At 39.8% G+C, this 25,652-nt stretch overlaps 1 protein-coding gene across 1 annotated transcript; it reads right to left on the bottom strand.

Annotated features, from left to right (window-relative positions):
* Nucleotides 1-1,533: 1,533 nt before the first annotated feature.
* On the bottom strand, nucleotides 1,534-25,105 carry slc2a1b (solute carrier family 2 member 1b). Its single transcript, XM_079682508.1, has 10 exons — nucleotides 24,714-25,105; nucleotides 13,452-13,547; nucleotides 8,210-8,370; nucleotides 7,224-7,464; nucleotides 6,893-7,055; nucleotides 6,397-6,584; nucleotides 6,076-6,180; nucleotides 5,686-5,787; nucleotides 5,385-5,588; nucleotides 1,534-4,416 (listed from the first exon to the last, which is right to left on the bottom strand). Exons 1-10 carry the CDS (start codon nucleotides 24,726-24,728, stop codon nucleotides 4,216-4,218), a joined length of 1,476 nt encoding a protein of 491 aa, XP_079538634.1. The 5' UTR covers nucleotides 24,729-25,105; the 3' UTR covers nucleotides 1,534-4,215.
* Nucleotides 25,106-25,652: the final 547 nt, after the last annotated feature.

Genomic DNA, 25,652 nt, shown 5'->3' on the forward strand with positions numbered 1-25,652 from the left:
TAACCTAAAATGTAAGTTATAATAGTTTATTTTAACAATTTGATCACATGCCAGAATTCTTACTTTTCTCTCAGAACTCAGAAATTCAGTTTTGGTCAGAAAATGTCACATGTTGCCCTGATCCTCTTCTGTATGTTCAAAATATAAATGAACACAATATATTCCAAATGTATATGTATAGGTGTTTGATGTAATACAATGCTTTGGCAATGTACTGTATATGCTCAAAAAGCTATTTGAATTATATACAAGCTTACATATAACTTACTTACTTACAAAGAGAGAGACAGAGGGCATCAGATTAATGTAAAGAGGTAATGGTGCTGAGATTGAACAGCTGTCCGTGATGAGGTGATGAGATCCTTCACTTTAAAGACAGCTGGAGGACATGAGTGAAGTGAAGCATGTGCCTGTGATGATGACCTACAATCTGGTTCACCTGAAGATCATCCATGCAGGTTGACATGAGCTCATTTTCTTGACACTGACCGCTCTACAGTATTCTGTACAGGTGTGCTTGAATGAACCTTAACACATCCTCCAGTGTCATAACTGTTGTGCAATAGATGAAAGGGAATGGGATTTCTTTTATTTTGTAGCTACAGACAGGGATTTTGGCAAATGCTGTTTATATATATATATATATATATATATATATATATATATATATATATATATATATATATATATATATATATATTGGATTGATTCTATATATTACTCATTCTGGGATCAGGTAATATTTTCAGAGTCTGAAGCCAGGGGATCACATCTGGTCACTCAGATAGTCAACAAATAATTACAATGTATTTGATTGTAGGCCTTGCGATGTGCACCACACATTTTAAAGGGTTTTCCCTTTGCTGTGTTATATAGGTTTTTGTGCATGCAAAGGTTCTTCAAAGGACCAAATCCCATGTTCCCCTCAAGACTGAGTTTCTCTCCCACACACTCCCCCCCCTGCCTGAGACACCTCTATCGGACTCCTTCGTTCACTTCCGTAATATAGTGACCTCACTATGTTAGACTTGCACTTCTATTGGCTAGGACTCCAACGCATTGTACGTGATAGGCTAAAGGGCTGGACAATTCCGACATATCACTAAGCGGTCGACCAATCATAACAGAGCTGGCCAGCTAACCGTCAGAGCAAACTGGGCTCTGGTTTTAGACAGAGGGTGAAACGAGGTGCTGCAGAACAGGCAGTATGAGAAGATAAAGCACTAGCCACACCACTGTTAACCGCATCATGGCTGTATACTGTATAGCAGGTGACTGTTTTCAATGTAAACCACCTGCTCAGGATCAACAGGGTGACTGACTGTTAAGAGGAGCATTAAGCAGTGAAAGATCAAAGTGTTTCCATCTGAAAGGTTTAAATAAGCAACAATTTGCTAACATTTTGACCATGTCAATATCCTTAGTTGATGATATGTCAGCATTGTGCTAACAGCTTCCTCTGCTGCCCCCAAGTGGAACAAACCGTTACTGCAGGTTGAAATTAAACAAAAGCGACAAAATAAATAAAAAAACTGTATTCATGGTTTCTTTTATTTAGCATCACCACTTTCACATGACTGTAAAACCATTCGAACATCTTCCTTCACAATACATTATTCCAACAGAAGCTCACGTTCTTAAAAACCATAGACACAGATTATTTTTGTATTATTACAAACATTAGAATATGCTCTCTGTGCTAAATTGAATACACTACTGAATGTGTCTCATTAACACAATCCTTACTAATGTCAAATCTAAATTAAAATGATTACGGTATTTTTAGACCACAACATGTTTTTAGGTGTAAAATCAAACAGTAGTATGGAAGCTAACTGCTTGTAGAGACCTATAATACTAATAATTAATAAATCTATCAAAAACGTTCTAAAAGTTAAATATGTGTATGGATTTGGAGTGTGTGATGCTCTAGTTTTTTTCATATTCACATCAAGTTGTGTGCTTAGACCACCAAACAGAAGATTTCAAAGGCTAAATTAAAAATCAAATGCCCCAGCAGAATTGTGAATCTATTTACATAAAATACAGTTTCAATATTTGTAGCAGAACAATCTGTGGGGAGGTTCATCCTGTACTGCAAGTACATGATTTTTGCTGGTGATGATATGTTAAAGCCACACAAAGGCAAAGAGAGTGGATGTTAGTGTTCTACCAGGGTGTGTGGGGTGACCCATCGAATGACAAAAGATATACTATAAAGATATACTATAAAGATATACTATATACAATACTTAACAACCAATAATGGAATGATTAAAATGTATATGTTGGACTATTGGGTTGGATTTGGATCAAAGTTATTATTAGACTATGAATATTACCATGTTTAGTCCAAGCTGACCTGTATGTGTGTGTGTGAGTGTTTACACACCTGGATGTGCTTAATACAAGATTGTTAATAATCTGATACTTTTTCACACATTTCCATTTAAAAAACAACAGCTAATACATCAGCAGTACTTCAGTCTCTTCAGTAACAAAGATCCCACACAGTGAGTTAAAAATAAAAAATAGAAACAACTATAAAGTATTTGCTTCAACAAAGAAATATCACTGTGAATAATAAAGTGCTGCTAAAAGGGTGACTTTCCTCAAACAAGGCATGGAAAGAAAAGAGGTTCAACAATTGATACAGGAGTCGTAGACAGTGACTTGAACAGCTCGGCACAATGAGCCAAACTACAGAGTTCATTTTCCATCAGCTACTGTTGTACAGTGCAGTAAACACCCCGAAGAGAGAAAGAGCTGACAGCACTGCAGAATAACAGTGAAAGACCAGTGACAAGCCTTAGCAACGACACAACAATGTGTCCGCCTCCTATAACACATAATGGGCTTTAGGGAGCACACGGGGGGGAGGGAGGGGGGGGGGGGGGGGGGTGACGAGCCCTCTCAGGATAACGGAAAACCTTCCAAATTGACCACATTTATTTTTGGTCCCCATTTTTGTTTGTGTGAAAAGATTAAGGCAGCTCTCAAGCCAATTAATCAGACTTCGGAAGCTCTCCAGATTATCTCAACTCAAAAATACTTCAAGTGATGATCGTCCGATGACAGGAGCTCTCAATCTGGATCGGGCCCAGCTGACCTGACACTGCTCCAAAGTGATAAGGCTGAAAGGTTGAAGGCAAAGGAGGCGCGATTATTAAAAAAGGGCACTTTATCTCACAGGTTCTGCATCTTTACAACTGACTTTTGGCTTTGTGTCTGCTGATTGTGAGTGTGTCACAAGATAAGATGGATGGAAAAAAAGTGCAGCACTCCAGTACTGATCTGTGTAGATAATGTTCCTTTTTTTGTAAGTCAATATTAATTTAAACAAATGTTCTCTTGAAAAGGAATGGTGTAAAAATACATGAATGGTATAAGATTTTCTTTTTTTATATATATATATATATATATATATATATATATATAGTTATTTCTTCATGACCTTATTTAAAGTAAAATGTTGTCTACATAAGTAACAAAAAGGTAAAATATGTGGAATGTTACCATTAGTCGAATACATTTCATACAGAAGACTAACTCCTCACAGCAATACAATGACATGTCACATGTCTTTCACACGTTTGTGTACTCACTCAGTAACTTAAAGAGGTACAAATAACTTATTCCTCATCAGCGGAGCATTGAGACAGTGCCCCCTCTGGTGGGGAGAGACAAAGTCGAACAGTGCAGCGTCAACAGTGCTAGAGTCAACAGTGATCAAGCATTACAGTAGGATTGATAGAAACAAGTATTTTGCACAGTGAACTGATCTCTACAGCCGCAGCATTTTTAAAACTGCAGAAAGACAAACTGACTGTATGGTAACAAGCTAAAAAGAACAGAGCATAAGCACACATCAGGTATAAATTCAGTGAAAAAAAGATTAAAAAAGGGTTGATTGATGCAGACACTCCTTTTCCTTCTTTTAAAATATTAAAACCAATCTATCCTCAACTCCTCTCCCCGCATCAGGCGACACAGTGCCCATCGAGTTGTTGTTTCTTCTTGTGTAAGGGGCGGCGGAGGACGTCATTTCTGAGAATCTCACAGGGCTGTGCTGTGTTACGTGGTGTTTGACGCCCGAAATGTGGTGACAGCGTGAAAATTATTCTACCAATGGATATGTCTACTTCTAGTTAGCCTTCTCGTCCCTCCTCGGTCTGAGAAAGAGCTTTTCTATTTTTAGAAGTTGAAATCAGTCCCTCAGAGCTGAGAATCTGCTCCCAGGCTGTTGAGCTCCTCCGGCGAGTGCTTCTCTGCCCCCGAGGCGGACGTCTGACGGAAGCCGGCTGAGATCTCGTCAAATGTCCGGCCCTTGGTCTCCGGCACTTTGAAGTAGGTGAAGACGAAGAAGCAGAGAAGGAGCACCGTGAAGATGACAAACACGTAGGGGCCGCACAGTTCCTGTGAAGAGAGATGAGAGGAGAGGGGAGGCAATTATTTAGTGAGTCAGTGGGTCAGTGCTCAGTAAATCTGACATTAAGAATGTATAAAGATTTTAAAAGATAGTTAGCAAATCCAAATGTACTACATTTGCTCGTAAATTAGGTATTCTTGTAAATTCAACTTAACTTGAATATAATAAAGTTGTTTGCATTGTCGAGGAGGGAATATGTAAACACATGTCCAAAAGATAAAAACATCACATTGACGGAACAAAGATCTCACAGTTGTACAGTCAATGCATTCATAACTATGGTGTAACGCCTATGCTATAATACTTAAAGGTGGGGTTGGTAGTTCACTTCAGAAACACTTTTTGTTATATTCCATGGAATGCTCTTAACATCCCGATAGCAATGAATACATTAAATGCTTTGACAATAAATACATAAAAAATCTGTGGAAGCCGTAGCGCTGTAAAAAGCACGACCAATCATTTTAGCCGGCCCGGCTAAAATAACTGGATGGCCTACCTGCCTGTCAGCCTTCCATCTGTGCACAAACTTATCTCTTGGCCTCATTGGTCAGTGCGCGTTCGTGTGTGTTGGAGGAGGGGCTCTGTAAGGAAGTCTGAAGGAAGGGGGAGATTTTTTCCGGTTGTGTATTTTCAAATTCTAGCGCACTCAAGCTGGTTTCTCCATTCTTACCTACCCTACCTTTAAGATTGCTAGAGTTTGTTGTCTAATTAATGGCAATAAGAAAAAAACAATACTTTTATATTTTTCTGTGCCATTGGTATTCTGTAGCCAATAGAGGGGAGCAAGGGAAACCCCGGTTGGAGGGTTTGAGTTTTGATATTGATGATTGAAGCTCATCCTGTGTATAGCTATGCATCTAGTGGCTTTTATAATTAACACCAACCTTCCTGGAATTGTGGTGTAATTGTAACCTCAGAAACACAAATACCAGTTATAATTTTAGTTTCTCACCTCTACATACTGGAAGGTCATTCCCACTATGAAGTTAGCAGTCCAGTTGGAAAAACCAGCTACAGCCATGGCTGCCGGCCGGGGGCCCTGCGAGAACAACTCTGCCACGATGAACCAAGGGATTGGGCCTGGTCCGATCTCAAAGAATGCCACAAAGGAGAAAATGGCCACGATGCTCAGATATGACATCCATTTGAGCTGCTCCTAAAAGAACAGAGGACAAGAGGGAGGTTAGTTGCAGGTAGCTACTCGAGAGGAATCATGACAGATACATTTTCTTATGGATTTAAGAGAAACGTACCAACAGAGCCAAGGCAATGGTCATTAGGACGGCAGATCCGGCCATTCCAATCAGCCCCAGCAGGTGCAGAGAGCGACGTCCTGCACGCTCCACAACAAACAGCTACACAGAAAAAAAGATGATAACAAATAAGATGAGGAATCTCTCACTGCAGAGCTATAAAGTGATACATTTACAACCTATAATTAGTTCAACAAGGCTGCTCTAGAAACAAAAAACAGCGGTGCTCAAAAATACCTTTGCATTAAAGAGATTTTTTGAAATGCCAAAACATAACGGTATTGACCAATTCCGTTTCTAATATGTCCAAAAACAACCTTGAAAGTTATTATCTTAACTATTATTTATGGGGGTTTTACTTCAAATTGTAAGGCTTCACTCTGTACTCACCGACACCACAGTGAAAGCTGTGTTAACGACTCCGGCTCCAATCGTGGCGTAGACAGGCTGCTCAACTCCGGCTTTCTCAAAGATACGAGTGGAGTAGTAGAATATCTAGAAAATGGGGCAACCAAAACATTTCAACATGAAAGTCTCGTCTTAGGTACGTTCAGGATATCTTTTTCTGTTTCTGATGTAGCGTTAATGTGAAAGTGAACCGAGTACATTGGAAAAAGCAGGTCAGTGAAGTTTCTTTTGTGTCTTTCCATCAGATTTCAATGACAGTCATCAGAGTGATCGGTGGGATAATGTCTAAGCGTGCACACTCACAGCGTTGATGCCAGACAGCTGCTGGGACAGCTGCAGGATGACAGCAACCAGGAGGGGCTGGCGGTAGAGGTGTGAGCGGAAAAGCTCCGGGATGGTCACCTTCTTCTCCCTCATCATCTGCCGGCTCTCCTCCTTCATCTCCTGCATGTCAGAGCTCACATCCGAGGTGCCTCTGAGCTTCTTCAACACTGAAATGTGCACAGAGAACACAGGTCGTTATCTCCACAAGCTGCAATGTTTCCCTATTCACCAGTTCAGCTCATTTCCTTTTGAACATTTTTTACTTTCCTATTTAAATATTTGTACTTTTTATTATGCATATTTAGCAAATTCCTGTTTACATTCTGTTAATAATTAGCAAATACGGTCTAATTGATACTCATCTATTTTATTTATGGTTGTATTGTCTGCCATGTTTTAACTTGCAGTATTTGCAGTGTTAATAGCTTTTCCATGTTTTAAAAGCACAGCACTTGTAGATTGTTTGTGAACTCACCATTTTTGGCCTTGTTCTCTTCGTTGTTGTTGATGAGCAGGAAACGGGGGCTCTTGGGGCAGAGAGGCAGCAGGATGCACTGCAGCACAGCGGGGACGACGATGAAGCCCAGGAGCAGGGGCCACAGGTCGTCGTTGCCCAATATGGACTCTAGTCCAAACACCTGAATTCAACACAGACACGCATAACACAATGAACCTAATATAAAAGCATAACAAATACACAGTGGGATGCACAAATATTGCATTTTTATCTTATGGGGTCAGCACTGGACTTCCATCTATGTTACAGTGTTAAAATAAAAATACTGCAACAATTAACTTCCACTGACCTGTGCAATGAGGATGCCGAGGACAATTCCCAGCTGGTGTAAGGTGCCCATGGCTCCTCGTAGCGCTGTGGGGGAAACCTCACCCACATACATGGGCACGAAGCCTGTGGTGAGGCCGGAGTACAGGCCCACCACAAAACGACCAGCGATCAGCATTTCCCAGGAGCTCGCCATCTTCGAAAAGCCCATCAGAATGGCAGAGAGGAAGGCCAGACTGTTGGCCATGAGCATAGAGTTCCTCCTGCAGAACAAAATGCATACAGCAAATTATAATCAGAGCAAGCAGCAACGTGTGTGCTTGGAAAGAGAAGCTGATGGTTAAGTGCCTGAACCTGCATTTGCTCTTATAGCCAGCAGGGGGCGACCAATGGTTACAAATAAAGTCAGATTTCATAGAAGTCTATGAGAAAATGACCCTACTTCTTTTCACTATTTTCCTAATGATTCCATGGTATCTAACACTGCTTCCAACAGTACTTCAATACAGCATGGAGTTCATTTAAAACATATGTTTCAGTTTTGGTAAAAGTAGACAATAAAGCAACATATGTTAAGGTCAGGGTTAGAAAATACCATCATTGTGATTGAGAGGTCAACTTCTAAAAGTCTATGGTTCAGATACCTAATGCTATTAAACTGACACTAACAGATTTGCATGCTAAAATTATATTTTTGAATTTTTATGCATTTCAGCACAATATACATTTAGGAATTATCTGTTTTTATTATATTTTTGTAAAGCTCAGAAAGTGTTCCGACATTTTATCCGTAATGCGTCTTTTGTGATTCTTTTTTTCTTATGATTTGTGTTTTTGAGTTTATCAATCGTGTCTGCAGACACTTTAATATGAATTGATCCTGGAGTGATAAGTGATTTAAGTCAGTCTTACTTATTTTCTTATTGCTTTTACAGAGAAAATAAAGCCAGCACAGTCTCTGTCAATTAGAAAAGCCAAAGACAAGCAATACACATGTTTTCTTTTTACCTTCCAAATCGGTTGACAAAGAGTCCGACAGAGAATGAGCCAACGATGCCACCAACAGAGAAGATGGCGACGGCGATGGACCAGATAGCCGTTAGGGAGCCCTTGGTGATGGGCTCCTGGTAGCGTTCAGACCACGTCTCATTGATAAACTTCTCAATGATCTGCAAAAGGATACAAATAAATGTTAAATATTATTATTATGAAGCTGTCGTTGCAAACAGTTTTTCTCCCACAACCAGCTCATGTGCTTTCAGATATTAAAAGGTCTTTGGTTTACATAACTGATTGTTTTTTTAAATCATTTTTAAAATAGTAATAGTTATTTTTAGGAACGCTGCTTATGTTTTCCTTTTGTTTGGGCCAATACATAGAGACAGTTGAGAAGTTAATGTGTGACCAGTTGAGAAGTTAATGTGTGACCAGATCATTATCATTTCCTGGCAACAAGGAAGTTAACCAGCCTCCTCAAAGTGTCAGATTTCAGTTCCCCTCCCCTCCTTCCTCCATATTCGTCATCATAGACGGCAATGTTGACAAACACGCCCAGGCCAGCCATTGGATTAAGATCCTCTGTGTGTTTGTGTGTGGGTCCCGCTGACATCCCGTATGATTCAGATAGGTCACCACCCCTGTCTGCAACCGCTGTAAATCTGTGACTTCATGTCCCAGACCCCCATCACCAACACTCTGGTTACCAGAGTCAGCTCCAGCTCCGTCATGTGCCTCTGCGATCGTGTTAAATCTGTAACTGAGTAAATTTACTTCAGTTCAAACTAGAGTGTCTCCATTTCATGCAATACTAACTTTATTCTTCTACTCCATTGAATCTCAGAGGCAAACATTGTTATTTTTTCACTCCACCACATTTATCTGACAGCTTTAGTCCCTAAAATAAGGGGATTAGGAAAATAGTGTTCCTTCATGGGTTGAGAAAAATCAAATTCTTCTGAGGATGGATAAACTATTTAAAGACCCTCTTGGATAACAAACAGAAAGCTAAAAAAGGAGCTGACTGTGGTTCTCACAGGACAGCAGCTCTAAAAACATAAGATGCTCTTATAGAATATGATGCAAGGCTGTGATGAAATCAACAAAAGTACCTACAAAAAGAATGGGCATGACCTTAAACAGAAGTTGCAGAAGTTGAAATGTAACGTAAACTTAACTTTAGCAGTAAAACATATTCAGAAATCTCTATCTAAACAGTAAAACACTACCAACGAGAATTAGACTTTACTTAAGTAGTGTTTTGAATCCAGGACTTTGACTTATGGTTGATTATTTTGACAGTGATCGATCAGTACTTTTACTTGAGTAAGTGTAGGATCTGAAAACACCTAAATTTGTATATTTTGAAACCCTATACCAGAGCTCTTCATGTAATAGAGCGCTATGTGGGCTGGTGGAAATTATAGCTCAGCAGTGTCCTTACCAAAGAGGTAGGAATAGTTACGCTATCATTTGTAATTGGTTTTCCTCTGGTGGAAGCTTACATATGGGATGACACAATCTTGACACAAGCCTCAGGTCATATCTATCAACTTACACTCACAAGACCTTGCTTAGTGATACGAGAACTATTTCATAACGTACTGTACCCATGTTCTCTTTAAAAGTGTCTTTATTTAGAAGAGCTCTTGGTTTTTACATCTTTAAGAACTTTTAATATAGCCAAGTAGATTTAGAGACGTAGAATTTGACAGTTCTTGCATTTGATTTTGTGTTTTCATTTTCTGATGGTTAGTACTTCTTCTTTCACTTTTTGCAAGGCAGGCTAGTGAAAGTAAATCAATCTGAAATCATGAATTTACCGCCTATGAAAAAGTATTCAGCCCTCTTGGATGTTTTATGTGTTTACTGTTTAGTTTGGCTTTTCAACAATAAACAAAAGGAACAAATTCTGTTGAGGGTAAACAACCTCTATTGACAGTAACAGGGCAGTCCTAGACCATCACTTTTATAGCAAGCTAGATTTTAGAAGTCAACATCTATTGAAAGTAAAGTGAAACTGTCAATCAGTGTTATTAACAAGCCAAGACTACCATGCCACTATTACTAACTTCAACAGCTAATCTTGATAAGTTACATTATTATTTTGCGTGCAGTTCCTAAGTTTCTCTTAATAGACTGTGCACTCTAACCCACCAGCTGGCTCTCAGCACACAATTAAACAAGCTGCCTATTCATACAGTCAGCTACCAGCAGTCAGCTGTTTCCCATCATGCACAGGGTGAAATAAAATGTCTTTTGAGGTAAGGTAAATAATCTTTTGTGAACACTTAGAAACAAGTCAACGGGGAAGATAAGAACATAGTTTGGTTCCCTAGTATCTTGGGTAGTTTGGAATGTTTGAACTTGAATTTGAAGTAACTCTTCAAAAATGATCTAGCCAACAGGAAGCAATATTTTAGTAGCAGTATTTTAGATATGTATTACTTTAGGGGGGCAACCAGGTATGGCATGAACATCTATAAGAGAACCGACTTCAAACTTCTGGTCATAACTCACAAAGCCCTCAACAACCAGGCTCCCCCCCCTACCTCACAGACCTGCTACACCACCACACCCCTTCCCGCTGCCTCCGATCATCAGAAGCCAACCTCCTATCCATCCCCGCCCGCATCAGTCACCGGACCTGGGGGGACAGAGCCTTCTCCGTCGCTGCCCCCACCCTCTGGAACTCACTCCCACAACCCATCAGAGACTGCACCGACCTCACCAGCTTCAAAACACTCACAAAAACTCACCTCTTCAATCTGGCTTCTAATGTGTGATTGTTTTTGTATTGCTTGATTTTAAATTTGACTTTAACTGTATTTATTTGTTGTTCTTTTCTTTTCTTTTCTTTTCACTATCTTTGTAAAGCGACTTTGAGCACCTGTAAAAGCGCTAACAAAATAAATCTATAAATTCCCAAACAAGGATATTATCGGTTTTGCGGCATGCAGCAGGAGGAGGGAGCCGCAGATTAGCCTATCTAATCACACAGCCTGACCTGCGTCACATCAGCAGCATCCCTGCAGCCGTTATCAAACACTGGAGCACACAGGGGAGAGGTGCTGGTGATTATCTCAAGTGATGTTGCTATATAAAACTTCTATTTGTGGAGTTATATCTTATTAAGGGGTTATTAACTAATGAAGGATTAGGAGCCTGTGTTGGGTAACTATTTTCCTGCGTGTGATTTTGTGTGCGTGTGTGAGATTGTGTGTGTGTGTGTGTGTGTGTGTGTGTGTGTGTGTGTGTGTGTGTGTGTGTGTGTGTGTGTGTGTGTGTGTGTGTGTGTGTGTGTGTGTGTGTGTGTGTGTGTGTGTGTGTGTGTGTGTGTGTGTGTGTGTGTGTGTGTGTGTGTGTGTGTGTGTGTGTGAGACCCAGGCTGAGTATTGGGAAAGGGGAGGAACAGCCAAGGGGGCACGTTGACACTAGCCCATTGTTTAACAGTCCACATATTCACCGCCTCCCTCTCAATCTGCAGCCCCTCACCCTGCAACTCACAAGGCTCCTGGGCTGAGCTGCATGAAGACACTGCAGAAATTGGTCCTCTATTCTGAGAATCGATTCATAATTTAAACTTTATTTGTGCAAAAATACCAAACAATCCGTGGTCCAAGTTCATGAAATGTGATGTTTTTTAGCTTTCATCTGCTTTATTTAACTAAATATCTCAGAGTTTTGGTCTGATAGGACTCAGACAAAAAGAGACAGAAGAACCCAAGTGCATTGATTAGTCTAAAAGCATATTAGCAGATGTATCCATATTGTATCCACATGTTATGATAGTTAGTTGCTGTCTAACACAAAGGGCACTGTTGTATGCTCAAAGTTTACAAAAGGACTTTCTGGTATTGAGTTTCATTGTTTGCACACACTTCAATGATTGCACATTTTTTTGCACAGATGTCTCAATGCCTTAAATCCGCTTTTAACCATGTGCTGCCCACTTCTTGTGCTCTTTATGACTGAAGGAGAAAAGAAAAACAGTGAGTGAACTATCCTCTGTTTCCCCACTTTTTATGGACAACTAATCAAAGCTGCCCTCATTAACAAAGCGGCCTTCACATCCATGTTTTTGTCAGTGTAATGACAGTGGACGAGCAGATGAGAATCAGGCTGTCGTCGCAGTGAGATCTCTAGATCAATGTGACAGCACACTGAGGAGTGAAATGTTAAAGGTTAAAAGAAAAGGACAGACTGAGCTCTGGGCTGTGTGGTGACACACCTGTGAACTGTGCACAGACAGCTGTGTAGCCGAGGGGCGTGTTCAGACCAACGCAAACCAACCAGACAGAGGTATTTACTCTCATTGTAGTAATGACATTCTCCAGGAAATGAGTGTCTTTGGTGCACCTAATAAAACCTACAATGGATTTAGTGATTTTGTGTGACTGTCTTCTCTTCTTCATTTAATTTCCTCTGAGTTTCCTTGTCTAGCTTTTTTCAAGACTGTTGCGGTTCAGCAGAGGTCTGATTTTGGGCATGGACACACTCTTTTAGCGAGAACCACTCAAAGGTCTGTTAATATAACTGTCCTTAGACCTGATAGGCCTGAATAAAGCTATTATCATCTCACCCATTAACCCACCCCTCCCCCCTCTACTTTCAATCCTTCTGTTTTCAATTTAACAAGTGAGTGAACAACTAGCACTGGCTGGATAATCAGGAAGAAGGATCTACTGTACTAATGATAAATATCCTGCGTATTTGACAGCCACACATATTACAATTGTTTTAATAGATAACAATTTAATAAATGTATATATATTTGTCTATTTTATAGATGTCCCGCCCATTGGCCTCTCACGTACAATGTGTGGGGCGCTAGCCAATAGAAGCCATAGAGTGAGTCACTATGTCACGGAAGTAAACAATGGAGTCCAATGGAGGCGCTTCAGGCAAGGCGGGGGGGGGGGGGGGAATTGTGTAGGGGAGAGAATCTCTCAGGGGTGAATTTTAGCCTTTGCAGACACTTTCCATGCCCAAAAATAAATAAAGAACACACTACAGGAGAGGGAAAACCACAACAGCATAATAGGGCACCTTTAACACTTTGAAATGCATCAGAACTTGACTTGGCATCAGCCAATGCCCAAAGTCCATGTGTCAATAGTGTGACTGAAAAGTTGGGAGTGGTGCATCCTCAATACATAAACTAAAAACTCAGTAACATTTGTACGCTGAAATACACTGTAAAACCTTCTTGGAGACACTATTTGAACATCATGCTTGCAGACACTTAGCTCACCTTCTGAGGGGCGTTGATGACACCGGTGTTGTAGCCAAATTGCAGTGATCCCAGCACAGCTGTTCCAACAGCCATCAGCAGCGGGAGCGTTACTCGCTGTAAGATTGAGAGACAATAGAAAGACTTGTTAGAGGACAGACCAGCTTAACCAGTTATTCAACTTTTTACCCAGTTAGCAAATTAAATAACATGTCACTTGTTAGACGCTTTTATCCAGAGCGACTTACAAACTCAATACTGTGGGCAATCCCCACAGGAGCACTTTGGGGTGAAGTGTCTTGCCCAGGGACACAACGACATGCTGACTGCAGTGGGGTTTGAACCTGTGACCCCCTGATTCGAACATCAACGCACAATCCACTGCGCCACACACCTCCTGACAAATGAATTATTTGTCCAAGGAGTGCAAATAGTTTGACTTAGTGTTGGTTCATATTTCCTATAATACGATGGACGTATCTAGAAACTTGTATCAGTCGAAAACATTAAGTTAATGCCAATTTATTTTTGGGAACAAAGTGTTCACTATCTTGCTGTATTGCACTTATTTTGAAGTGTGGTTGGGCTTCAGGTGGGCTGAAAATATCTGACTTAACAAAATGTTCATCTTGGTCAGCTAAGCAAGCAAACAAGTATAATCAAAAATGTAAAAAAAGCCCTGAACTATCTTGAAGATGTTGGTCCGTTTTAAACAACATGGTCAAATTGGACTGGCCACAAAAGATGTATTATGATACCTAAAGAGATGAAGAAATGTATTCAGCCAACAATCAGACAGGCACCTGTTCCCTGAGGCATGTTTACAGAGTTGTGGGCGAGCTTGGGCTGAGAAAAACTCTAGTCTGGTCTGAGTGGGGTCCCACAGGGTTATCCAGATATAAACCTGCTTATTGGAAGAAGTCCAGGTTGGACCCAGTGAGCATGTTATTGTCTGTGATCCTGCTCCTGTTATTACAGAATTCATTTGCTGCTTGAGAGTAGAGCCTGGTAGATTAGAAGAGATTGTCCTCATACCAAAAAGTTAATAAACCAAGAATATGTTGCTGTCTACTTCCTTCTCTCAGACAGACAAAGAAAAAACAGCCTCCAGGAACAATTTACCTTTTTCGGTGTTTACTCAGACCTGCTATCACTTCTCCTTCTACTAACTGTATAACGGAATTATTCAAAAGGAGAACTTTTTGAAAACGTTATGAAAACAGTAACAATGATTACACACGTACGTCACAAATGTGTAATTATCTCTCGAAAAGTGCACATAGATCAGATTAAAATCTAGATCAATATAAATACGTTTTCCAACTTTTATCACCACACCATCAGTTATCATGTGTGGATGATTAAAGTTTACACTTGTGATTCACACCAAATCAATTTCCACAATGATTCACACCAGATAGGTTCCTTATGTTTCGCCAACAGAAGAGCCGACCTTCACAAGAGTAGACGTAATCTCGCTTTATCATGTGCAGACAAACAAGAAGAAATAAAACATCTTCATATAAAACAATGTCAGGACACAAATCATGCTGTTGCAAAGGGTCAAACCTGTTATTGGGGTTATAGACCAGAAAGAAAATGGACACAGCCCAATGACACCACGAGTACCTCTGACCCACAAAGACGTTAGATCACAGCACAAAATGAGAAAAACCTATGCAAAGTCCATTTCCACATATAAAAAATCTAAAATATAACTGTTTTTTCCTTGAAAAATGCTACACCTTACACTAATGGCACATTTCCACTGCAGGGCCTCGCACGGCTCAGTACAGTATAGTTAGGCCTTGGTAGGCCAGGCTCACTTTATGCTGCGTTTCCATTACAGTTTAGGAACTGGGGTAGTAACTATAGTAACGTGGTGTAGGCGGAGCCATGACGTCATCTTCAATGCGAACCACAGAAAACCAACACAGCCATTAGCTGTTAGCACTCAGAGGTCACAGCTCCTCATATCTGTTCAGAAACTAGACAAAAGTTAAACAGGTACAAACCACAGACTGTCTGTGTCATGGTGAATACAGTCGCTGGTTTATTTATGTCTGTATAGGCCGTTGTTGTGAGTGTGGACGGTCGGAGCATACACTGCGTGAGCTTAGCCAATCTCCATTCAGAAAACACGCATTTTAAAAAAGGTTTTTCGCCTGCCGTCTGTCTGCAGACTTGTCAAAGCATTAATTCATGGTTTTTACTAACCGGTATCAGTATGTTGTTACTTCGGCATCATTTTGAAACGTTTATTACAATTAAATCACGGTAAAATATGTTCATCTTGTTGTAGTTGTAGCCCCCTTGCCAGCGATTCTCTCACTAGTTTAGCCTATTTAGCCCGGAAAGAACCTGGATTTTGGAGAGCCAGAAAAACTGTGAAATAGTATCCATTAGCCGGAACTACCCCTAATGGAAACGCAACAAATAACGGGCTGGGTTTGGCACGGCACGCTTAAACCATGCTACGCGCTGCAGTGGAAATGCACCATAAGTTTCATGAAAATTGGCCAGAGTTTTTTCTCAAAAAACAACTAATCCAACAAACAAAAAACCAACAAACCCAAATAAGCATAATCTTCTTGCCGGATGTTGATCTATAGCACAATACTTTATACTATATAATCATTTTAAAATACTAAATATAAACATTTACCCACTGGATAACAGCAGAAACAAGCGTGGACCATATCACTGACATTATCACCTTCACAATTGATATGGAAAGACTTGAGTTGCCACGCTCATTTTAACATCCAGCTTTTTAAAAACAACATTAGAATGAACTTGTACTTGTGTTTTCTGCCCACCTTAATGTGAGTCCATGTTAACTCTGTTTACTGTTTTGGTGCACCGACTCCTGAGGGATACTCTTAAGCTGCTAAATGCTCCACTGTGTATACCAGCTAGCATCTAACTTAATCTGTTTCCTCTTTGGGGCTGGGGCAGGTCATGTACATTACATTACATTAAATTGCATTTAGCTGACGCTTTTATCCAAAGCGACTTACAATAAGTACATTCGACCAGGAAGATACAACCTTGAAGAAAACAGAATCATATAAGTACATCAGGTTTCATAGAGCCAAACATTTCAAGTGCTACTCAGCTGGCTATAGATAAGCCAGTCCTTTATTAGTATACAAGTGCTTTGTTAGTAATTCTTTGTTAGTAATTCTATCGCTCGAAGTGGAGACAGTGGATTCCTTCCTTAAGACTCGGTCTCTAACCTTAAGGCTAATTCTCTGGTTACATTTTCATTAACTGTAAGCTCTCAAACCAGAAGAACCGACCCCACCAGGTTTAAAAGGACAATCCCCAGAAATTATTTGAAGTTATTGTGCATTCTCCTCTGTAATATAACACAGAGCAGCAGTAAGCCTGGTGACAGAGGCAGCATGGGGACAAAGAGTCAACACATTTTCTGTGGGGACAAGTATTTATTTCCTGCATGATGAAGAGGATCGAGAGCTAAAAAAAGTGAACCGTGACTTCAATAAAGACTCGCCTTCACTGCAGAACCAATAGGAACCCTTGTTAACAGTGTAATCAAGGCTATGACAGGAACTGTATTATGAGCAAAAACACACCCTTTTTCAGCCTTTTGGGCCGGGCTATTCAAAGAGTCTTGTTGCCAACGAGGAAACCAACCCGATCTGACGACATTCTGTAAAGCCACTGCTGATCAGAGAACGAGCGAGAAACAGTAACAAGTTTTTGCTGCATAAATACAAGAGACATTCTGTCCGTCCATTTGGAAGAAAATGTCCACTGAAGGCTTGTTTAATCCCACCCCTCAGTGACATCTTTACCTTTAACCCATATTTCGTAGAGACGTCCCTCTGCCTGGCCTCAGTCAATACATACTGTTTGTATAGGCCAATGTGTTCACTCAAAATACACAAATCCCAATGTTTTGGGACTTTCTTCAGGCAAAAATTCCCTGCTCCCATCTTAAAGGAAAGTAGGTGAGTTGGATATAATTCTTTGTGTACAGAAACTGAAGAATAAAACATGACTTCCTCACCAGTGGAACAATGAAGTCACACCCAAAACAACTATTTCATGATAATAGCCTTGATCAAACGCCGGTGATTGTTCTTCAGCTCGCTACCTTTTTTGCATGTTTGACTCAGCTGCAGCTCTCAGTGTTGTTTACATTTTTTAAATGAAGTTCCTGCATTGGTTTACTTGCACATGATGGATAATTAGTCTCAAAAGCCTGGCATTACATTGCATACCACACTAATCCACATGCATACTTAAAGCTGATTACAGGAATAGGATTTCACTTTCTTAGAAGGATGGTATTTTGACATAAAAAAGGCAAAATAAGGATTGCTGAAGTCTCAAAATATTTCCCAACAGGAGGATTATTTATAAAAAGCCTGTTTTATTAAAATACAATATAAACAAAGCATGTCAGTATCACTTTTAATATCAGTACAAGCCATATTGAAAAATAAAAAGGGGTGATTAATGCCTTGTAATTAACGGGGTTTACAGAGATTTGCGGATATTTTCAGTCTTGATTCTAAAGATTTGGGGTTTATATAATAGTGACTATAACAAGGGAAAGTCCATAATCGCATTGGGAATGTGTCCTGTGGGGGGGTCTTATGGTCCTTTGTCAGACTTAAACATCTGACACGTTGAGTTCATGAGACTTATGAATGTAATAACTCTTTTCTTCTTCCATGCCTAAGCTGTATCTAAATGCACCATAGAGCTGAACAACATCCATGCAAATCTGCCCTATTTGCATGTGACAAGTAAAAAGTGGTGTTGGCCTGCAGCGAGGAACCTTTCTGTCTAGTCATTAACACTGTTGATGGCAGCTCTGGTTGCTAGGCACCGCTGCCTCTATCTGCTCTTATTGGGTAAACACTGCCTGCAGTAAACAGGAGTGAAAGAGAGCAAAAATAATAAAGCACTCTATCACCTGGAAATCAGCAGGATGGAAATGTAAGATCTGTGCAAACATTTACTGTATACACACCAGCTCACAATCGACCAGGCCAAGCCTTTCTAAATAACTCATACAAATTATTATATTGGATTAATGACAGTAAAATATGATGAGGACATTAAGTAGAAGATTCATCTAGATAAGGATATGTGCAACTATGACAGCTAATATAGACCATTGTTTAACTGATTATGCTTAAACCAAGCCTTTTACCACCAATGCGATAGTAAGCTCTGACAGAGAGGTGTGATAAATTCTTCAAAAAGAAAACGATAGCGGTTAAACACTTCTTTCAAGGAAAAGTTAGGTTTTACCACAACAAAAAAGGAAGCGTGCTGCGAACAATAATCAAAACTGAAGTAGGCAACTTACATATAACTTTAAAGATCTTTAATTTGAGTAAATGTACCAGTACATCAATGTTAACATATTACATTATAACAAAGTGCTGCATTAAATATGCTACTTTAGTACACATACAAAAGCAATGTTTGGTCCTTGTCCAGCCTTGGTTGAGGGAGAGCTAGTTTTCTCTATTTTATCTACGGTGGTGATACAGTGGCAAAAGATAAATACATCTTGAAATACTGATTGTTAAAAGGGTTATGCTGAGGGCTTGCTTTAGTTTGTTACTATTACAAAAATAATGACTAAATAATGAATTATTATTTTTGTATATTTGTATTTGAGTTATACAAGTTGAAAACAACCAACGTAAAGTCAAATAAAAAACAATTACAATCATTTATTTATTTACTTTTTGACTTTTCTTTACTTCTTCTTTTGAAGCCAACCGGAAACAAATAGTCAAACTTTTTCCTCCGAATTTCCTTTTACCTTTTTGTAAGTTAGTCTTCACGTCTATCTTTAACAAGGGTTTTACTTAGAATTGAGCGGTGCTTTAAAGCAGAAGCAGTAATTTGGCTCAGCTCACTTCCTCCATGCCAGAATGAGCTGGATTCTTTGTGATGGCCTACGCTGATGCTGTCACGTCCCCCTGTGTTTGTCACCTCCACAGTCTCAGGTTACACAGCTGTGGGAAACCTAAGGAGCGCTGTCCTCGCCTCCACTCCTCAGCTCTGTTCAGCACTAAAGCCTCCTCATGCTTGGGCAGTGGGGTCCGTTTCCAAACATGTATTAGCAGTACTTTAATGTAGATGGATGTATCTTTAAACCTAATTGGCATAGACTGTTTGACACTGCTGTCGATGCATCTAAAGCTGTGATACAATGAGTAATTTACAACTAAGTTTTTCTAGGCCTAAAATGCTATTTTTCAGGCAAATCTTTGTATACTTTGAAACACTTTATATTAAACAAGTTACTTTACTAGGTGTTTTGCGAAAACCAGTTTCCTCCGTCCTATTATTGTCATTGCTCTTGTGTGTGTATAATGTGTGTACACAGACTGCTTGTGTGATGTTGAAGTCACTAAATAAATGGGCAGAAAACATGATGTATCATTAAATAATTTCAAAAGGGAGGTGTGTGATGCAGTGGGTTGTGCGTTGATGTTCAAATCAGGGGGCCACAGGTTCAAACACCACTGCAGTCAGCATGTCGTTTTGTCCCTGGGAAAGACACTTCACCCCAAATTGCTCCTGTAGGGATTGCCCACAGTATTGAGTTAGTCGCTTTGGATAAAAGCGTCTAACAAGTGACATGTAATGTAAAAGGGATGGGCACATTTGCCTATGAAAATCGCCTAGCATGTCAAACAAGTATGCAACATGACACAGACTTGAATATGTGCCATGGGATTGTCTTAGTATCCTGGAACTCCTATTTATTATTAACCTTTATTTAAACCGTGTAAAACTGCATACTTGACCTGCAGAATTTCTTCTTTATTTTTGAATGGTGCTTTTTTATCTGTATGCGCTGCACATACTGTTTTAAAGCCTTATCCGTCAGGGCCAGTGAAGCTCCAGCCCGTCACAGTGAGATCTGATAAGAATGTTTTCACAAACGCTAGTGTGGCTCATATAAACAAATGTACTATTTTATATTAGATTTATGTCATAGAGACAAGAGACGGCTTATATGGATTTTTGATGGTTTGTTGTATCAATACAAGTTGGTTTATTCTGTAGCACATTAATAAGAAGAAGTCAATATTCCAGAGACACAGATAGGCGGTGAATTAACTATTGTATACAACCATTTTCTCTCTGTGAACAGTGATCAGTACAGTGTGCAGAAAATTATCCAGTTTCTCAGCAAAGTGAATAAAATGTAATCGGTCTTTCATCTAAATTAAAACCTTCCTAGAACTCTTGATCAAAACTTTGCAGCAGAGCCTCATTAAGCCTTATTAGAACATGGCTGACAGTTACACTATAAGACATACTGAAGGGAGCAAGTCATGCAGACAAAAGTAAATCTACTGGACTGTCTTAAGAAGGCAAGAGTTGGCACACGGCTGAAAGGCGCAAGATGGAGAGGAATTAAGCTTGTGCAATTAGGTCTGTACAATGTGAGGCTTGACTCCCAATCAAAATACCTGCACGGTCAAGTCTGTCTTAGAAAAAAATGTTTAGTGGCTGTTTCCTTCAAACACAGCAGGTCAACTGTATGCTTGTCCCCAATTAGAATATCCATTCTTTGTCGAAGAAAACAAGAAGACTGACTTGAGCTCACTGTTGTTGAAAATAAAGCTCTTATTTGGCCAACAATGTGAGGTCATTAGCATTGCATGACTACATGGTGAAGCAGGCAATTGCGTAAGAATTGGAACAAAGCTGCACTCAAATAGTTAGATTGAAAAGCAAGACAAAAATACTTAAAACTAAAAAGGGCATGGGGGGCGCCAACCTCTGCTAATACCAAACGGCCTATCTCGCAACTTTAACTAAAGTAACAAAATAAAATGTGGTATCCGCCCCACAATGTGTATCCACTCCTAAATAAGATGGGTTTATTCTTGCACATTTTACATATAAATATTAAGTTGTGATCATTTAAACATCTACAGTGTTCAAATGCACGGTTCATAACATGGCCTACGTTACATCAATGGCATGACATCTTACTGAAACCACCGGTGACAGACACAGCATGTTTGTATTTTTTATACCACAGCGTCTTACACTGCACCTGGGCCACTTTGACGGAAATGAAACCGACACTTCCAACACAATGCTTTTTTACCAACTTGAGTCAAAGTTTCCATGTACGTGTATGCCACACATAACAAGGCACAATACTAAGTACCAGCCAGGTATGAAAATCCTGTCCACGAGATGTTAATTAGCCTGTGCTAAACTGCTTTTTCACTACAGCCTTGCAAAAGAACAGCTCAACCATTCTGGAAGCCACAACAGAGGGAGTGAAGCAACGAGCCTGGGAAAGAGAGGGACAACTTGGCTTCAACACCCCAGGGTTGGCAACCGCTTATTCCCTCGGCCAAGTCTCACTCTCTGTGGAAATCTGTTGTGTCGGTGTCACAGTGGAAACTGGGAACGGAGAGGACCGTTCCCATCACGTCCTCAACAGACCCCGACCAGCTGAAAGGTCTGAACAGGCAAAGTTTGCTCTTTGGCGACAGCTACAGAAACACGTTCTGACCACAATGTCAGTCTGGGCTGCCCCACTGCATTAAACTTGTCTTACATCAAAGAAGGGGGACGTTTTTAGTATATTTCACTGTGCAGTGTCTGTGTGTGTGTTTTTGTAACTGGGACTACAAGAACAAAGACAGTGTTAACAAACACGAGATAAATCATGTTTACTTTCTGAATAACTGCATCACGGCGTACAGCTGATACTAGGTTTGGATTAGGTTAGTGATTGATTGATTGATTGATTGATTGATCAAGTAATAAAAGGATGCTGGATGTATTGCTTAAGAACTACATATTATGTTTGTGTGTTTTTAATTTCGATCGCTTCTTCTGTCGTTTACATACATCTTTTGGTATATTTGGCTCCATAGGAAAACTTTGATGCACATTCAGTAACAGTGTGTGAGGTTGTGGTTACCATGGTGATATCCGGACGCGTACAGCGAGGACTACAACAAGACAAACGAGGTGACTGGGGATGTCTATTCAAAACATTGTGAGCTCGAATAAATCATTTAAAACCAGCTATTGTTGCCAGACTTATTACTGAATATCGTTCTTAATGTGATACCAAGTCCATCTGAGACCTGTGTACACCTTCAGACAGCCTCCAAGTGAAGCGCACGTTGTTTACTCACAATTTGAAAGCAGCGTGAAGTCTTCAGCTGTGGTAAGCTGTGATCCGCTCAGGCGAAAATGTGATCCGACTTCTGTGGCTATCTACCAGCGATCATGTTTAATATGAAAGACTACAAACACGTGTATTCCGTATAACTTTGCAGCACTTATCCAGATAAGATGTGACTGTTTACTTGGTTAACTTTCGTTATGCATCGATACAGCGACACATACCAAATGACGAGGATACTCACATACGTTGAGAACTACAAACACATATATTCATAATTTTTATACTGCATGTGAGCATCGTTTCTATCTTAACGTGTATGCTTTTATCTTTGTTCTTATATTTGTTTTATCTATTCCTGTGTAACTTGGTAATATTAATATTAATTCCTTGTTATTGTTGTCTTTCCATCTGTCGGTGATGATTATACCTAGTACTACATAACGAAACACATGGCCTGATTTGCATATTGGAACTTTATGTGTGCACTAGAATACATTTATATGTAAAATTAACACTTATCACAACATAATGTAGGGCAGGCTGATAAAGTAGGATATCTGATCTCGGTGGGTCTTAATGAGGCTTGATACAGATCTCAGTCAGTATACTATTTACCTATAAGCAAATGCCTAGGCTACTATAATATTTATATTGTATATTATATGGCTTAAAGTGTACATAAATTCGCTTACATTATAAATGATGGTCGGGTTGCATTTTTCTGGAACTTTTTAACAATGTTAATGTAAGAAGCTGGTCTGTGGTGATCTAACTTGTCGTATTAATCCGTAGCTCAATCATAACGCGTAGGGCTCGAGTGATTTTCGCTGTTGGGACTCGGGTTTGAGTCCAGCATGAAGTTTTTTGTTATGTTCATGTCGATGCACACTGAATATTATGTTAGAATAGAGGATTTCTAATATTGTTTGCCGAGACCAAAATGAATGACCAAGCAGCATTTTAAAGTCTAAATATCCCTGCACATGCAGCAATGACATGTCTGCTGCAATCTTTGCAAAACGAGTTAACAGTCACATCTTATCTGGATAAGTTCTGCAGTATACCGTATTTATAAAAGGGATACATGTGTGTTTAGTCTTAATATTAAACATGATCGCTGGTAGATAGCCACAGAAGTCGTATCACAGTTTCACCTGGGCGGATCACAGTTTATAAACAAGTTAATTCAAAAAACTAGTTAAACTCGAACACCGGAGCTTCCGGTTTAGGAGGTGCGCACGCAGCGTCTCGTTTTAACTGAATAATGGTCATGTTTACATGGACATACTATTGCCTAATTACCGCCCCCCTTCCAGAGACGCACTGTCAAAGACTCATACCTGCGCTTGGTATGACATTGAAAAAGTTACATTAAATACAAATACATTACAATAAAATGACTTGTTTAATCTTCACCATCTTGTGATCATGTCTATAATTTTGAGCACCAAATTATTGAAAAGTATCGATAAGAGTATCGAAAAATACCGGTATCGATAAGCAGTAGCCTATCGGTGTTGGTATCGATAAAATCCAAATGATACCCATCCCTACTCGTGGGTATAAATAGCTCTTGTAAACTTGTGACCTTTTTTCCCTAAGTGACATAATACTTCATCACACCAACACTACGCAGGAAACACGCGAGACAAGAAAATCATCCTTAGTTATGACGTAAAGGAAAATATAACAAAGCTCACAAACTGTTGATTTTTAGATGCAAAAATAAAAAGGAACATTATTTAAGATAAAGCGACTTAAGGTTGTTTTTGGGTGCAGAGATGAACTGGTCTACTTTAGTGTATAGTAAAGAACATAAAAGCGCCCAAAATAAAATTGCCTACTTTTATATACGCAAACACGCCTTTAGTTGATACAGAAGGATACAGAACGACGTAATACATGACATAAACATTAGCTGCTTTTTGTCTCTCGGTGGTGGCACACGTGGAAGTGCCTCAATGGGTTAAAATATAGTGAACTCACTGAACTCATGGTTCCCTTTGGTAACATTGACAGCTCAGAGCTAAGAAAAAAACACACATGGAACCGGTTTGACTGGATTTCAATGTTAAAGCTACATGAAGTGAACTGAGTCAGTGTGTTATTACCTTTCCTGAGTCCATGGCTGCGATGAGTGGGAGATATTCTTCGAATTCTTTGTCTTTTGTTAAAGTTGAAGGCGATGGAGGGACGTCCTCGGCGTCTTCCGGTGGGTTTTGCTCAGAAATGTGTAATGTTGAAGGCTATTTTTCTCAGTTGAAATCACAAAGTTCGGTTGAGTGTTCTTTAAAGAGAAATGGGTCAAGTCTTTTGTGTGGGGTTCTCTGTAAAAAGCCGGGCACCAGCTTGAGTTTCTCCCGCGTAGTGCAGTTTGTGTCGCGGGTCCTTCAGCTCTATCTCACCATTTCACATGAGTAAAGTCTTCCAGGATGTCGGTGTTAGGGCAGCCGAAGAAATACCGCCTTGTCCGGCAACAGATCTCTGGAGGCAGAGGCCAGTTACGCTTCATATATTATAGCTGACGCAATGTTTAGTGGGATGTGCCCGATACAGGCCCATCCTCCTAAGGAGCCAATGAGAGGCTTTCCCATTAGACACACACCAAGCCTGCAAGCCATGGGAGGGAGTATTCAGATCCCTTACCAAAATAAAAGCAGAGATACAAAAAATACGCAGCTAGAAATGAAAGTCCTGCATTCAAACCATAAGAATGACTACAGTATTATCAGCTAAATCTACTTAAAGTATCAAAAGTAGGCTACTTAGCTATGCAGCAGAATGAAGTGTGTTACTGTTATTATTGAGGCCATTATGTATGCATGCACTGTAGATTATCCATTCAATATTTGTGTTTTGTATTGTTATAAACTTGCATAAATCTTAACTTGTGTGCAGAATTTAATGTAATTGTGGTTTTTGTTCATTTTTTTTTAATAACATTTTTTAAATCACCTAATTTTTGTTTATAAAAGGCCTGTCTATCCTGGACTTTATTTATTTGCACTGTTGTCCCCTTTTTCACTGTAGTTGTTATGTCTAATTTTGTG

Source organism: Notothenia rossii, assembly GCF_949606895.1.
Source record: "Notothenia rossii genome assembly, chromosome: 5".
NCBI classification, from domain to species: Eukaryota; Metazoa; Chordata; class Actinopteri; order Perciformes; family Nototheniidae; genus Notothenia; species Notothenia rossii.

Coding starts and splice junctions, on each gene's coding strand:
- slc2a1b (XM_079682508.1), bottom strand. Junction 7,056..7,223: donor TCGGCATCCTCATTGCACAG/GTCAGTGGAAGT, acceptor TGTTGAATTCAG/GTGTTTGGACTAGAGTCCAT. Junction 6,181..6,396: donor AGCTGTCTGGCATCAACGCT/GTGAGTGTGCAC, acceptor CCCATTTTCTAG/ATATTCTACTACTCCACTCG.